This window comes from Ursus maritimus, unplaced genomic scaffold, assembly GCF_017311325.1.
Source record: "Ursus maritimus isolate PB19 unplaced genomic scaffold, ASM1731132v1 scaffold_7, whole genome shotgun sequence".
NCBI classification, from domain to species: domain Eukaryota; kingdom Metazoa; phylum Chordata; class Mammalia; order Carnivora; family Ursidae; genus Ursus; species Ursus maritimus.
This window is the reverse complement of record NW_024426885.1, coordinates 25788042-25802331: the sequence shown is the minus strand read 5'-3', so window position 1 is coordinate 25802331 and position 14290 is coordinate 25788042. Positions and strand designations below refer to the sequence as shown.

At 48.1% G+C, this 14290-nt stretch overlaps 2 protein-coding genes across 8 annotated transcripts in view; one reads left to right on the top strand and one right to left on the bottom strand.

Moving 5' to 3' along the window:
• The window catches only part of ARL3 (ADP ribosylation factor like GTPase 3), a 35050-nt gene extending 34515 nt beyond the window's left edge, over window positions 1–535 (bottom strand). Inside the window, exon 1 of the mRNA XM_008710555.2 lies at window positions 366–535. Within this exon, the coding sequence (XP_008708777.1) occupies window positions 366–368 (3 nt within the window). The 5' untranslated portion in view covers window positions 369–535. The remainder of the gene's footprint in view (window positions 1–365) is intronic.
• Window positions 536–655: 120 nt separating this feature from the next.
• The window catches only part of SFXN2 (sideroflexin 2), a 21029-nt gene continuing 7394 nt past the window's right edge, over window positions 656–14290 (top strand). For 2 of the 7 annotated variants that reach the window (XR_005833213.1, XM_008710731.2), the window contains exons 1-4: window positions 8385–8407; window positions 12605–12789; window positions 12964–13134; window positions 13428–13526. Coding sequence is in view for 6 of the 7 variants with exons in the window: in XM_008710731.2 (XP_008708953.2) it covers window positions 8405–8407; window positions 12605–12789; window positions 12964–13134; window positions 13428–13526 (458 nt within the window). In the remaining variant the exon portion in view is untranslated. Of the gene's footprint in view, window positions 786–5652; window positions 5727–8286; window positions 8408–12604; window positions 12790–12963; window positions 13135–13427; window positions 13527–14290 lie in introns of those variants that run through there. The other 5 variants (XM_008710917.2, XM_008710861.2, XM_008710801.2 and 2 more) reach the window with 5 other exon arrangements.

Here is a 14290-nt window from a genome sequence, read left to right as displayed (position 1 = left end):
TCCTTAGGAAGATCTAAGCCTGCATGCGGAGGCTGCTTTCCGCAGTCACTCGGATCCGCCCTCGCCTCAGTCCCTAGTAATGATGGAGCCCCGGCTCTGTACCGGGATAGCCACGCAACCTTCCAGCCCCTTCCCCTAGCTTTGGACCCGATGCAAGCCCCGCCTTCCTCCCCAGGCCGGGTCTCCTTCCAAGGGCCCACCTTCGGGGCCCCCCACTGCACCCCGAAACCAATCTAGAACCCAGACATCAGGCTGAGCGCCGTCCCATTCCCTCCTTGGCTTCAAGTGCAGTGCCCCGCCCTGCGCCTGAGGACGGGAGGGGGGTGACCGGCCAGCTCCGGAGGGGCCCGGGCCCCCACACTCACCATCCTCCCGCCGAGTCCCTCCTCCTCCTCCTCCTGCCTCCCCGTTACCAGGGGCAACTGCTGCGGCACCGCCCCCGACGTCCCTCGCACGCACAGCGGAGGAGCAAAGCAGCCGTACGGGGCGGGGTCCAGCTCATCTTTTTCCAAAGTGCGCAAGCGCGCCAAAGTGCCCGCCCACTACGCAGGCGGGCTGCTGGAGCAACTGGAGGCGGCTGCCGGCTGGTGGAGACCCTGCGAATGGTTAAATCTCGCCCACGTGGCCGGTGGGTGCCGCCCAGCCTGTGATTGGTCGGAAAGGAGCAGGGCGGGGGCGGGGTGAGGGGCGGTGCCCGGGCCGAGGCCTCAGGTTGGTACAGGCCCGGCTTCCAAAGCGGGGTGCTTCTGTTGGCAGTTGTCTCAGTGCATTCTTCCCGGGACCAGGTAAGGGGTCTCGGGAAGAGGCCGCCCACCACACCTTCCTCTAGACCCCACATCCCCGGAGGGAGCTCGGATTTCTGTCCTGACTGCCCAGGCAGGGGGGCTGCGGGGGCTGGGCTTCCACCTGCTGTAGCCACGTGGCGCAAATAGTGGCCTGGGGCTGCCCAGGGACCTCTCTCCCTTATGGCCCCTGGCGCCCTAAGGCCCAGCTGAGGATGGGGGGCGTTATGGGCTGTGCATCTATCTGCACATCTGTGTGTTAAGAGTCCAGGATGGAGGAGTCCCGGTGGTGGGAGGCTGCCTGTTGGAGGGCAAGAGGCAGCCCTGGAGACTGGCCCTGAGCACTGAGGTGAGCAGACAGCAGGGGTGAAAGGCGTTTTGGAATGGCCAGATTTTGCTAAGCAACATTGGATCGGATGGTGCACTGTCTGCAGCCCCGGAGGAGGCAAAAACGGCCCTGCACTTATAGGCAAGCGAGAGCGAAAGGGATTCTGGGTGGGTTGAGAGGGGCTCAACCCCATGCTGAGAACGGGTGGAAACTCACATCTGTGCCAGCTCCTGTTCTAGACTCTGGAAACACAGCAGGGGACAAAATATGCCCTAATGGAAATTACATACTTCTTAGTAGAATGGTTTTCACACAAGGTTTCATTTCATTCTCACAGCCCTAGAAATTGGTTGTTCTAAGCGGTATACAGTCGGGACTTGAACCCACTTCTGACTCTGGAGGAAGTGATTTTAACACTATTGTGTTGTCTAGGTAGGAGGAACAGAACGGCTTATGTTTGTGGTGTAAGCTCAGAACTTTTTAAGAGTTGGTTAAGTATTGGCACTGCTGATAAACCTGTTGGAGTCATGTGTGTGCCCCTTACATCCTTGATTGGGTTCTTGTGAGGATATGTGAATTATTATATGTCAAGTACATAAAATATTGCCTGGCACATGGAAAGTGCTACATAGGATTTAGCTATTACGGCTTCATCTAGGTTTTGGGGCTTTGCCCCTCTTCCTACCAGCAGGCTTTAAAGTCTACTTAACATCACTGGAACAAAGGTGGATTTTCCCTGCATGGTTTTTAGCTACTTATGCATTCAACTAAAGTGTGTTTTTAAACATATGCTCGCAGCATACCTGCTTCAGATCCTTGGAGAGAAGATTCAGTTCAGAACCTTGACTAAGTAGGGGGGCCTGGGTGGCTCAGTTGTTAAGCACCGGCCTTCGGCTCAGGGTGTGATCCCGGCATTCTGGGATCGGGCCCCACATCGGGCTTCTCCACTGGGAGCCTGCTTCTTCCTCTCCCACTCCCCCTGCTTGTGTTCCCTCTCTTGCTGGCTCTCTCTCTCTCAAAAAAATAAATAAAATCTTTAAAAAAAAATCTTTAAAAAAAATTCTTTAAAAAAAAAGAACCTTGATTAAGTAGATGCAAGATGAATGGCTAATTCAGAGTATGCACCTCTGCAATCTACTCGTCTCTAGCCTGTTGGTTCTTTCGTGAAAAGGACAGGGCCGACTTCTCTTTCTGAGTTGCCTGATGTCTAACATCATGGTTGCCTTGGAGTCATAGGAGTGTACCTGGGCCTGCTTGTGTAATTATTAGTCTCGTTGTCCAGCATTCTCTAGGCAGCCTTGGCACCAACCCTTGCCTATCTCAAGTGGTCTTTGTGTTTGATCTTTTTGAGTATGGCTGCCTTGTTCTTCCTCTGATGCAAGTACCAGTGATGATGTTTTATTTTTCTTCCTACCTGGGGATACAAACAGGGAAATCTTGAGTGCTTTCCCCCCTTGCAAGAGGATACCCAGAGGGAGTTTGGAAGCCTTGTTCTTTGAACTCTGATACCGTTTGCCAGAGAAAATCAACTCTCTATTTTTTTTTTTTTTTTAAGTAAACTGTATTCCCAACGTGGGGCTTGCACTCAGAACCCAACATCAAGGGTCGCATGCTCTACAGCTGAGCCAGTCAGGTGCCCCAAAACTCAATTCTCTCTAAGAAGGATGACTTCAGGTGAGGTAATAGGTTCTTTTCTTTTCTTTTCTTTTCTTTTCTTTCTTTCTTTCTTTCTTTCTTTCTTTCTTTCTTTCTTTCTTTTTCTTTCTTTCTTTCTTTCTTTCTTTCTTTCTTTCTCTCTTATCTTTTTCCTCCTTCCTTCCTCCCTTCCTTTCTCTCTCTCTCTCCCTCTCTCTTTCTTTCTTTGGGCCGGTAGTGGATGGAGGACCCATCTAAGTGACCCTGAGCCTTGTGACTTTGGGAGAGTAGGCCCTAGCTATTGTCAGATTGTTGGATGGATGGACAGGACTGGAGCTGTGCTTAGGGCAGGGTTGTGGGTAATGTTCAGCATGCTGGCTCAATCGATGTGAATCTTTCCAAGCATCAGTTTCCTCTTCTGTACATTGAGATCTTGGATCCCTCACATCTTCAAGCTGTGATAGTCTCCAGTCCTTGGAGCAAAGGGAATTATTGGCCAGTCACCTGTTTGATTTCCAGCTCCCCCCTTGTTCCCGGTAGTGGGACCATATTCCTTCAGAACTGAAGCCACCCTGGACACGGTGGTACCTCTTTAGGGAATACTAGGTGCGGCTCACGTGGGAAGAGGGAGAATGACTGTTCTAGAGAAAACCTAGAGACCAGATAGGACTCAGTGGAGGAGCGGTAGACCATTTGCAGCTTCGTGACCCAAAGCCTACCCTTACTTTTGTAACCAAGACAGGTTCTTGAGTTTGACTTGAAAGAATGACGTCTTTGATGCCCAGGGAGCCCAAGAATAAGTTGAAATGCAGTTCGGGCAGGCAGTTAAGTATTTTTAGAGGGCCTGGAGAGCTACAGCACAAACCTTACAATCCGCTGGGGGAGGCCAACTTTATACAAATAACTACGTAACAAGAAAGTGATGATTGCGAAGCCAAGTGTGTTGCAAACAAGGATAGGATGCTATGAGAATATATCACAGTAGGGTTTGAGTTTGCCCTGAAGGAGTCATGGACCTGTGCCCGTTGGGGGGCAGCACATGTTGGGGGGAAATGTCTTAGACATAGAATGGAATTTAGATTTTTTTTGCCTTTTTTTTTTTTTAAAGATTTTATTGATTTATTTGAGAGTGCGCACACGTGCAAGAGAGAGAGAAAGAGAGAGAGAGAATGAGCAGGGCAGAGGGAGAGGGAAAAGCAGACTCCCTGCCAACACGGAGCCTGACCTGACATGGGGCTCCATCCCAGGACCCTGGGATCATGAGCCAAGCTGAAGGCAGGTGCTTAACCAACTGAGTCACCCAGGTGCCCCTGGCCTTATGTTTTATGTCAGATAGAGACTGGGCAAGTCCTATGCTGACCTCGGTAATGAGGGGAGAGTTTCTTGCATAGTTTAGCAAATGATTACCCCTTGGCGGTAGAAGTACTTCCATTATGAAAGACAGAGGACTTTCCGGTGCTGAGTTCAGGGTGGAAAGATATGTCCAAGGACAGGCTGTGTGTGTGTGTGTGTGTTTGTGTGTGTTAAGAAGGAAGCATAGCATGTTTGGGGCACCTGGGTGGCTCAGTCGGTGAAATGTCTGCTTTCAGCTCAGGTCATCATCCCAGGCTTTTAGGATTGAGCCCTGCTTGGTGCTCCCTGCTCAATGGGGAGTCTCCTTCTCCCTCTGCCCCTCCCCCAGCTTGTGCACGTGCTCTTGCGCTCTCTCTCAAATAAATAAATAAAATCTTAAAAAAAAAAAAAAGGAAGCATAGCATGTTCTGTGGGCTCTCTCCAGCAGAGTGGCTGGAGCCCCAACTTGGGGCTCTGTAATCCAAGGCGGTTTGTGATCTGCCAGCCAGGCCAACAACTCGTTTTAGCCCCAGCTAGAGTCAAGGGAAGTAAACTCTTGCTTCTCTCCCACCCCTGGGTTCAGTTGTGACGGCACGAAATAGCTTTGGTCTTTGAACCAGCATGTAGGAAGCCAGGTCAGCCTGTCGCCAGAGGACAAAGCCCAGAGCTCTCCCGTGGGCTTGTGGCGGAGTGAGAGAGGCAGAAGTCGAGCAATGGCCACTCGCTGTCTAGCTTCTGACTAGCTGTCTAGCTTCAGAGGTTGCCTCTCAGTGGCGGCCTCAGGGCCAGGTGAGGGTGCCATGAAAACTCCATGGGAGCCTCCCTTCTCTCCTGGCTCCTTCCTCCCAGGAAATGACCCACCCCCAGCATGTCAACTTGCTGAAGTCTCTCCCACCTCAACAAAAAGATATCAAAATTGTCCATCTCTCCCTTTACTGCGTTTGTTGGCTCCTCATGCCTCCTCCGTCCCTGGTTCTTTCTCATCTGTTTGGGCTTCCTTTTTGGGGGGCTGGCCTCTACACGTAGTGGTTTTCAGGCTATGTCCTCAGCACTTTATTCATCGTATTCTCACTGGAAAACTTTCTCTTAAACTACCTCGATGCCTCTCATTGTTTTACTTCTAACTCAGATCTCTACTTCCTCTTACGCCTGAATACCCATTTGCCGACAAACTGGGCTTCTTACTCAGCACATGCTTGAATTCTTGTGCTAGGCCCAGGGGTAGCAGCTCTGAGCAAACTGGACACAGTCCCTGGGTCTGAGGAGCTTATGACCCAGAGGGGAAGGTAGGCATTTGTTAAAATAAAACCACAGAGAGTTAGGACAAACTGGCACAGCTCTGAAGAAACAGTACAGAGCCAAGAGGGCTTGCAGCAGAGCACCTGGTCTAGCGGTCGGGGAGAGAGGGGCCAAGGTCCTTCAAAGGACTCCCTGAGGAAAGGTTTAAGCCAAGATCTGAAGGGTGAGTAGCTGCTTCCTTGCAAGCAACTCTACATTGTCCCGGAGAGTGAAAGGCTACTTTTTGAGGGAGACGGCGGGGCCCTGACATTATGTTCTAATACGTCTGCTTTTCAGGCTGCTGTTGATTCTGAGGCGGCTTTGCTGTGGCCTTCCCTTGCGGCTGCAGTGGCCCATTCGGCTCGACTGAGGTGGGAGTCTTGGGTAGAATTCTCCTTTCATTTTACCACTACCTAATATAAAGCTTTTTAAAAAGATTTTATTTACTTATTTGTCAGAGAGCGAGAGAGAGCGCGCACCTGAGCACAAGCAGGGGGAGCGGGAGGCAGAGGGAGAAGCAGGCTCCCTAGAGAGCAAGGAGTCCAAAGTCCAGAACCCTGGGCTCCTGGCCTGAGCCGAAGGCAGACGCTTAACCCACTGAGCCACCCAGAAGTCCCTATAAAACTTTTTTTTTTTTTTTTTTTGACTAGTCCTGTGGCTTCCATCAGCAGTATGTTTCCTTTCCCTCATACTCAAATACTGGCTGTGTTTGCTCAATTTTGTGGCTGCTTTTGGATTTTGGTGACTGTATAACTCAAGATGACTTCAAATCTTGTTCTAGCTGTGCCTATGAGCTTGTAATATAATATATGTGAAAAATCCTCAGGGTGACATTTTTCAAGAAAAAAAACAGGGAATGGCAGTTGCAAAGGACCTGAGACAGGCGGCAGCCTATTACATTTAAGAAAGGTCCATAGGGGCGCCTAGGTGGCTCAGTCGTTGGGCGTCTGCCTTCGGCTCAGGGTGTGATCCCGGCGTTCTGGGATCAAGCCCCACATCAGGCACCTCCGCTGGGAGCCTGCTTCTTCCTCTCCCACTCCCCCTGCTTGTGTTCTCTCTCTCTCTGGCTGGCTCTCTCTCTGTCAAATAAATAAATAAAATCTTAAAAAAAAAAAAAAAGGAAAGGTCCATTGTACTTGAAACTCAACACGTGGAAAATCCAACTCCTGCTTTTCTCCCTTAAAGCCTGTTTTTCTATATTTCTTGTCTCTGCACATTATGGCCCAAGTCAGAAAACCCTGGTATCACTCTAGAAACTTGTGATGTGTCAATTTAGCTAGGCCAAACAACCCTCCCATCCCCCCTCTGGTACGCTGGTGTGCTTCCAGTTAAGTGCGCCAGGAGGGAGAAGCAGCTGTTCCTAGTACACACACCTCCCAGTTACTCCATCAAACACGAATTTAGGCGCATGGTGAAGGGATTTTGCAGATGTAATTAAAGTCCTAATTGGTTAGTTTTGAGTTAATCTAAGGGGAGATTATCCTGGGTGGCCTGACTTAATCAGATGGAATCCCTTTAAAATAGGGCTAGGCATCCCCTCCAGCCATGCTCTCCTTCCCTACCCAGTATCCTCCCTAGCTAACTGCCTGCCCGGCTGGCTTCAGGCTTGCTTAGCCAACTCCTACAATTACGGAAGCCAGTTTGCTAATTCCTTGTACTAAATCCATTTTTATATATTTATCAGTATTATGCAAATATATATAAAGGATATATATATATATCCTACTGATTCTGCGTCTGTGCTTGAATCCTGACTAGCAGAGTATTCTTCCTATAACCAGTCACTTAGTAAATCCTGACATTCTGCTGCTTTTAAAGTTTCTGTCCTTTTGGTCCCTCCTCTCTGTTCCTGCGCATCTGGGTTCACATGAGCCCCACCTCTTCTTGCCTGGATTGCTGAAGTTCCCACCCAGCTGATCTCTCTGCGTCCTCTGAGGTCCTACCACACCGAGTTTATTTTCATGTCATTGCCTAGAGTTCTCTTTCTAAACCACACATCTTATCTTGTCACTTTGCTTAAAATCTTTTCTTGAAATTCTCAGGCAAAAATTCAAAACCCTTAGCTTTTTAAAAAAAAATTTAATTTTTTATTATTTTTTTAAAAGATTTACTTATTTATTTGAGAGAGAGAGTGTGTGCATGCGGGGGAGGGGCAGGAGAGGGAGCAGAGGGAGAGAGAGAATCTCAAGCAGACTCCGTGCTGAGCATGGAGCTTGACGTGGGGCTCAGTCCCACGACCCCAAGATCATGGCCTGAGCTGAAACCAAGAGTCGGACGCTTCAGCGACTGAGCCACCCAGGTGCCCCCTTAAAGATCTTATTTTTAAGTAATCTCTACACCCAACGTGGGTCTTGAACTCATGACCCCAAGAGCAAGAGTCACATGCTCCCCCAACTGAGCCAGCCGGATGTCCCAAAACCCTTAGCTTTTGTATGACTCCATTTTCTCTCCTCTCCTAGCATATCATTTATACTTCCTCTGGAAATTTTTTGGTGGTTTCCTAGAGCTTGCAATATATATTTACAGCTAATCCAAGTCCACTTTCAAATGACACTGGAGCACATCTCCGGTAGTGCAGGTAACCGGGCCGGCCTTCCCAGCTCCTCCCTCCCATCTGTTAGAGCACTGCTGTCACTCGCGTCACCTGTCCATAGCTGTGATCATCACACATGTTGCTGCTGCCGTTATTTGGAACAAACTGTGATCTGTTTTACTGTTAACAATTGGAGTAAGAAAAATAAAGGTTTTAGTTTACCTTCATTTGTGGCTTCTGACCCTCTTTCTTTATGTAGATCTGAGCTTATGACCTACATCACTTTCTTGCTCTCTGAAGAACTTCTAACTTCCTGCAAGTCAGGTGTCTTGGTGATGTGTTTGTCTGGGAAAGCCTGTCTTTCTCCTTCACTGTGAGGGATAATTTTGCTGGTGTAGAAGTCTAGGTCGGTGTTGCTTATATCTTTCAGTACTGTCAATATTTCACTCTCTGCTCTGCTTGCTTGCCTGGTGTCTAGGGAGAAAGCCAATGAAGTTCGTGTCTTTGTTCGTCTATATGGTAAGGTGTTTTCTTTTCCTTCCCTCAGATTTCTTCCTTGATTTTCTTTTTCTTTTTTTTTTTTAAAGATTTTATTTATTTATTTGAGGGAGAGAGAGAGCAAGTGAGGGGAGGGGCAGAGGGAGAAGGAGAAGCAGGTCCCCTGCCGAGCAGGGAGACTGACTCCCAGGCCTCTGGAATCATGACCTGAGTTCAAGGCAGATGCTTTAACTGACTGAGCCACCCAGTCATCCCTTTCCTTGATTTTCTTTGTCTTGATTTTCTGCAGTTTGAAATATAATATAATATGACTAGGTGTAGATTAAAAAAATTTTTAATACCAGTATAGTTAGCATATGGTGTTATATTAGTTTCAGGTGTGAAATATAGTGATTGGACATTTCTGTACATTTCTCAGTGCTCATAATGGTAAATGTACTCTTAATCCCCTTTACCTGTTTCACCCATCCCCCTGCCCACCACCCCTCTGGTAACCATCAGCTTGTTCTCCATAATCGAGTCTGGTTTTTTTTTTCTCTTTATTCTCTCTCTCTTTTTTTTTTAAAGATTTTATTTGTTTATTTGAGAGAGAGACAGAGTGCGTGCGTGCACACAAGCAGAGGGAGGGACAGAGGGAGAGGGAGAAGCAGACTCACTGCTGACCAGAGAGCCAGACACGGGGCTTAATTTCAGGACTCTGGGATCATGACCTGAGCCAAAGGCAGATGCTTAACGGACTGAGCCACCCAGGTACCCCGAGTCTGGTTTTTTGTTTGTTATATTTTTTCCTTTGTTCATTTGTTTTGTTTCTTAAATTCCACGTATGAGTGGACTCATTTGGTATTTGTCTTTCTCCGACTGACTTGGTTCACTTAGCATTACACTCTCCAGAGCCATCTAGGTTGTTGCAAATGGCAAGATTTCATTGTACGCATATGGGCATCCTTTTTATCCAGTCATCTGTCCATGGACACTTGGGCTGCTTCCATAGTTTGGCTATTGTAAATAATGCTGCAGTAAACATAGGGGTGCATATATCTTCTTGAATTAGTGTTTTCATATTTTTTGGGTAAATAGCCAGCAGTGGAATTACTGGATCATATGGTAATTCTATTTTTAATTTTTTGGGAAACCTCCATACTGTTTTCCACAGTGACTGTACCAGTTTGCATTCCCAGCTAGGTGTATGTTTTTTGGTACTTATCCTTCTTGGTGTTCTCTGAGCCTTCTGGACTTGTGGTTTGGTGTCTGTCATTAGTTTTTGGAAAATTCTTGGTCATCATTGCTTTAAATATTTCTTCTGTTCCCTTCCCTCTTCTTCTTCTGGTATTCCTGTTACGTGCATGTTACACCTATGGGTAATTGCCCCAAGGTTCTTGGATTTTCTCTTCTGGTTCTTTCATTCTTTTTCTTTACTTTTCAGTATGGGAATCTTCTGTTGACACATATTCAAGCTCACAGAATTTTTTCCCAGGCCATGTCTCGTCTATTGATGAGCCCATCAAAGGCATTCTTCATTTTTGTTACAGAAATTGTTTTTAAGACTATCTATTTTTTATTTGAGAGAGAGAGAATGAGCATGAGCAGGGGGAGGGGCAGAGGGAGAGGCACAAGCAGACTGTCAGCCAAGCACAGAGCCCAACACGGGGCTTGATCCCAGGACCCCGAGATCATTACCCGAGCCAAAGTCAGATGCTTAACTGACAGCCACCCAGGTGCCCCCAGAATTTTTTTTTTTAATTTCCAGCATTTCCTTTTGATTCTTTTTTACAGATTCCATCTCTCTGCTTACATTATCCATCTGTTCTTGCATGTTGTCCACTTTCCCATTGGAGTCCTTAGCAAATCGATCATAGTTATTTAAATTTCTGTTCTGATAATTCCAAAATCTCTGCCATCTGGTTCTGACACTTGCTCTCTCTTCAAACTATGTTTTTGCCATTTAGTATGCCTCGTAATCTTTTGTTGAAAGCCAGATGTCTGTGCAGTTTTACCTTTATCTGGCGAGATGTTAGGTTGTATTTACTATTTGCTGAAGCTGTAGGTGTCAGAGGTTAACATTTTCTTTGGGGTCCTTGTTTTCGTCTCTCCTGTTGTCTTTGGGTTTCTAGAGACTTCTTAAGTAAGGTCTGAAACTTGCAGTTCTTTCTGGTGTTGTTCAGTTCTCCCTGTTATCACATAGGAGCATTGTACCACCTGCAGTGGTCAAGTGTGAGGGAAGAGAGCGTATTCTGTAGTCCTGTGATTAGTTCTCAGTCTTTGAGTGAGCCTGTGCCCCTGGACCTTCAAAAGTGTTTCTCAGGCTCTTCTCACCCCCTATAAATGAGATAGGAAGGTTAGAAAGGGCTGGAGTTAGAAAAGACTTGAGTTACATTTTCCCAAGTCAGTCTAGTAAATCCCGAAATGGTTAGGCTCTAGTGAAACAGGCTCTTTTGAGGGCAGGCCTTGTTGGGAAGAACAGAGGGCTCTGGGTATACTTCAAAATGACTGCTTTTCCCATCTCCCTGTCAGAAGTAGTAGGGGATTTTTCTCTGATCTTCACCCTGAGAGCCTGGTGGACTCTTGAAGGTAAACTCAAAAGTGTCCCTCCACATTCAAGGTTGAATCCCCTTGGAATTTTTAATTTGCAAGCATGTTCACACCGAGCCTCCAGCAATTTGTCCATTATAGTTTAAGTTTTCCAATGGTACTTGCCCAGCGGGGGGGCTTCTGTTCCCAGTAAGCTGTCATTCTCTGTAGTTGCCTGTCTCTCTGGGGTTGGGGGCAGTGGTTTGCCCTGTGACCTCAGTTCACTGATGGGTCTGGGTCTAAAAGAGTTGTTGATTTTTTAATTTGTTCAGCTTTTTTTCTTGTTACAAGGACAGGAGTGACAGTTTTCAAGCTCCTTACATGTCAGACCTGCCTTAGTTTTTCAAGATGTAGATTCCAGAACCCAGCTGGAGGAAAAAGTAAAAGGCAAAGTAAATTAGGTGGAATTAAAATCCTGGCTTTGTCACCGGCTAATGCTTGCATGACTTGGTTTAAAGTTACTTATCTGTGCCTTGGTTTTCGCATCCATAAAATGGGGTTAGATTAAAGGGTATTTATTTTATAGCATTGTTGTGAAATGAATTCAGAAAATGCATGTCAGGCCCCTAGCAAAATGCCTAGCCTAGAGTCAGAGCTCAGCATTAGCTGTGATCATCATTACCTGGTCCCCACTCACCTGTTTGCAGTCGACACTGGCTCTTCCTTTTTTTTTTTTTTTTTTTTTAACCCGGGACACCTCTCCTTTATCTATCTAACTTCTACCCATCCTTCAAAACATTATTTCTTGTTTTCACAAAGCATGTTCAAAATCACTCATCCATTTTAGATAAGGGGACCATGTGATTTGTCATCCAAATCAGGACACTTTTGAGAGTGGAAGAGGGTGCTATTAATAATTACCCCAGGACAGCAGTCCCAGGAAAACTGGGAGATCTGATCGTCTCACTTTTGGATGCCTCTTCTCTGTTTTTCCACTGCCCCCAGTGTCTGTCCACATCATTGTTCACACTGCTGTCCTTGTCGGTCTACTCGTCTTTTACCCCCCCTTCTGTAAGTCCTTGAGGGCAGGTGTGGTGCCTCACTCACAGCCATGGCCTGGGATCTCTCACAGGGCCGCATGCGCTGTGCACATGCACGCCGCGCACACACAACACGTACACACACTGTAATAATGAGAGTGATCGTGCCGTCATTTCCACCCTTCTCTGTAATTGTTTCTACCTTGAATGGGATCCATGCCTTCTGCCTCCTTCAGATAAATCTGTTCTGTCTTCTGCGACTCACATTCCCTCTCTTCTGGGAAGCCCCCTATTCCTACTGACTGGGCTCCGCCATCTCTGCTTTCTCTCATCTCCTGTACTTACTGCTGCTGTATGTATTATCTTCTGTTCCATGGGTGGGCTCTTCTTCCCCAGTTACACTCAGCTCCCCAAGGACAGGCCCTGTGTTGTCCCTTTTTCCAGAGTCTCCCACAGCATGATCAAACACAGGGCTGGCTGCCAGCAGGCGCTCAGGAGACCCATTTCGGTGTCTGGTTGCTCAGTCCGGTGCCCATTCACTGGGCCTTCCCAAGCCTGACCAGATGATGCCAGTGGCTGGTGAAAGCAGGCATTCTAGGAGAGGCGCTCAGGGCCTCAGGGGCAGATTTTGGTTTGGGGGACACTCCTCATTTTCCTTCTGTTCCTTAAGTCCACAGTTTTATGTGTGAGCGAAATGGAGGCTGATCCGTCTGGCTTTAACATCGATGCCCCCCGTTGGGACCAGTGCACTTTCCGGGGACGGGTGAAACACTTCTTCAATATCACAGACCCGCGCACTGTCCTGGTACCAGAGCGGGAGCTGGACTGGGCCAAGGCGATGGTGGAGAAGAGCAGGTGAGCGGTGAGGGGAAGGGACTGGAGGCGCTGGGGCAACACGGGTGGATTCCCCTGGGGAGGAGGTGGAAATTGAATATGAGGGAATAGGCAGAGCTCTCAGGCAGGAGGGAGCAGGGTGACTTGGGGTGAGGGGCCCAGGAGGTAACTCTGTCTATTGGTCTTGGGTGGCAGAATGGGTGTCGTGCCCCCAGGCACCCAAGTGGAGCAGCTGCTGTATGCCAAGAAGCTGTATGACTCAGCCTTCCACCCTGACACCGGGGAGAAGATGAACGTCATCGGGCGGATGTCCTTCCAGGTCCCCGGCGGCATGATTATCACGGGCTTCATGCTCCAGTTCTACAGGTAGAAGAGCCTGGGAGCAAGACAGCGCGCAGTGTGGCCGCTTGGATCTGCCAAGCAGGGAGCCCTACGGTGATGATAGTATGGAAGGGTGTGTGTGTGTGTGTGTGTGTGTGTGTGTGTGTGTGTGTGTGTAGATATTCCAGACAGAGGGCCCAGCCTGTGCAAAAGCCCTGGTGCATGAAACAGCATGGGGACAGTTTGGGGAACAACAGGCAGTCTGGTTTGACTGGTGTATACCAAGACCTCCGTTCCATTGGACTCTTCTCTGCCTCTCTGGGCCTCCCTTGTGGTAGGACGATGCCGGCAGTGATCTTCTGGCAGTGGGTGAACCAGTCCTTCAATGCCCTAGTCAACTATACCAACAGGAATGCAGCTTCCCCCACGTCGGTCAGGTAGGAGACTTGAACCCCAGGCTGTCCACTTGGGTCTGGAGCAGGTAGCTGTCGTCTTGCCTCCAGGGGAACAGCCCTTCTAAAGGGTTCTCGGGCTGTCTTCTCTGGGTGAGGCTTGTACTGGGCTGGTGACCAAGTGCCCCTTTTTAGGGTTTGCAAGTATTTTCTGAGGCTGACTAGGAGAGTATCTTCCTAGACTAATTCAAAGTTCATTCATTCATTCATTCTCAAATATTTTTTTTTAAGATTTAATTTATTTTAGAGAAAAAGAATGAGAGAGGGGGCACACAAGTGGGGTAGGGGGGCAGAGGGAGAGGGAGAAGCAGGCTCCCTGCTGAGCAGAGACCCTGATGCGGCTCGATCCCAGGACCCTGAGATCATGACCTGAGCTGAAGGCAGAAGCGTAACTGACTGAACCGCCCAGGCGCCCCTCAGTTATTTCTTGAGTAGGTATTAAGTGCCAGGCATGGTTCTAGGGCCCTTGTTCTTGTGGAATCTAAGGTCTGTAAAGCAGACGAGCACAGTAATCTTAGGTTGTACTACTGCCATTAAGGAAACAAACAGGTGACAAGATAGCAAACAGCAGAGGGGCGTCTGTGTGGATGGGCTCTTTGGGGAAGTCTTTTCTGTGGAGCCCACATTTCGGCTGATTTCTGGAGGATAAGGATTTAGCCTATGGAAGAATTCCCCGGTTAGGGAGCAGCAGCAGGCAAAGGTTCTGGAGCAGAAGAGAGTTTGACGTGTTTAAAGTACTGAAAGGAGGA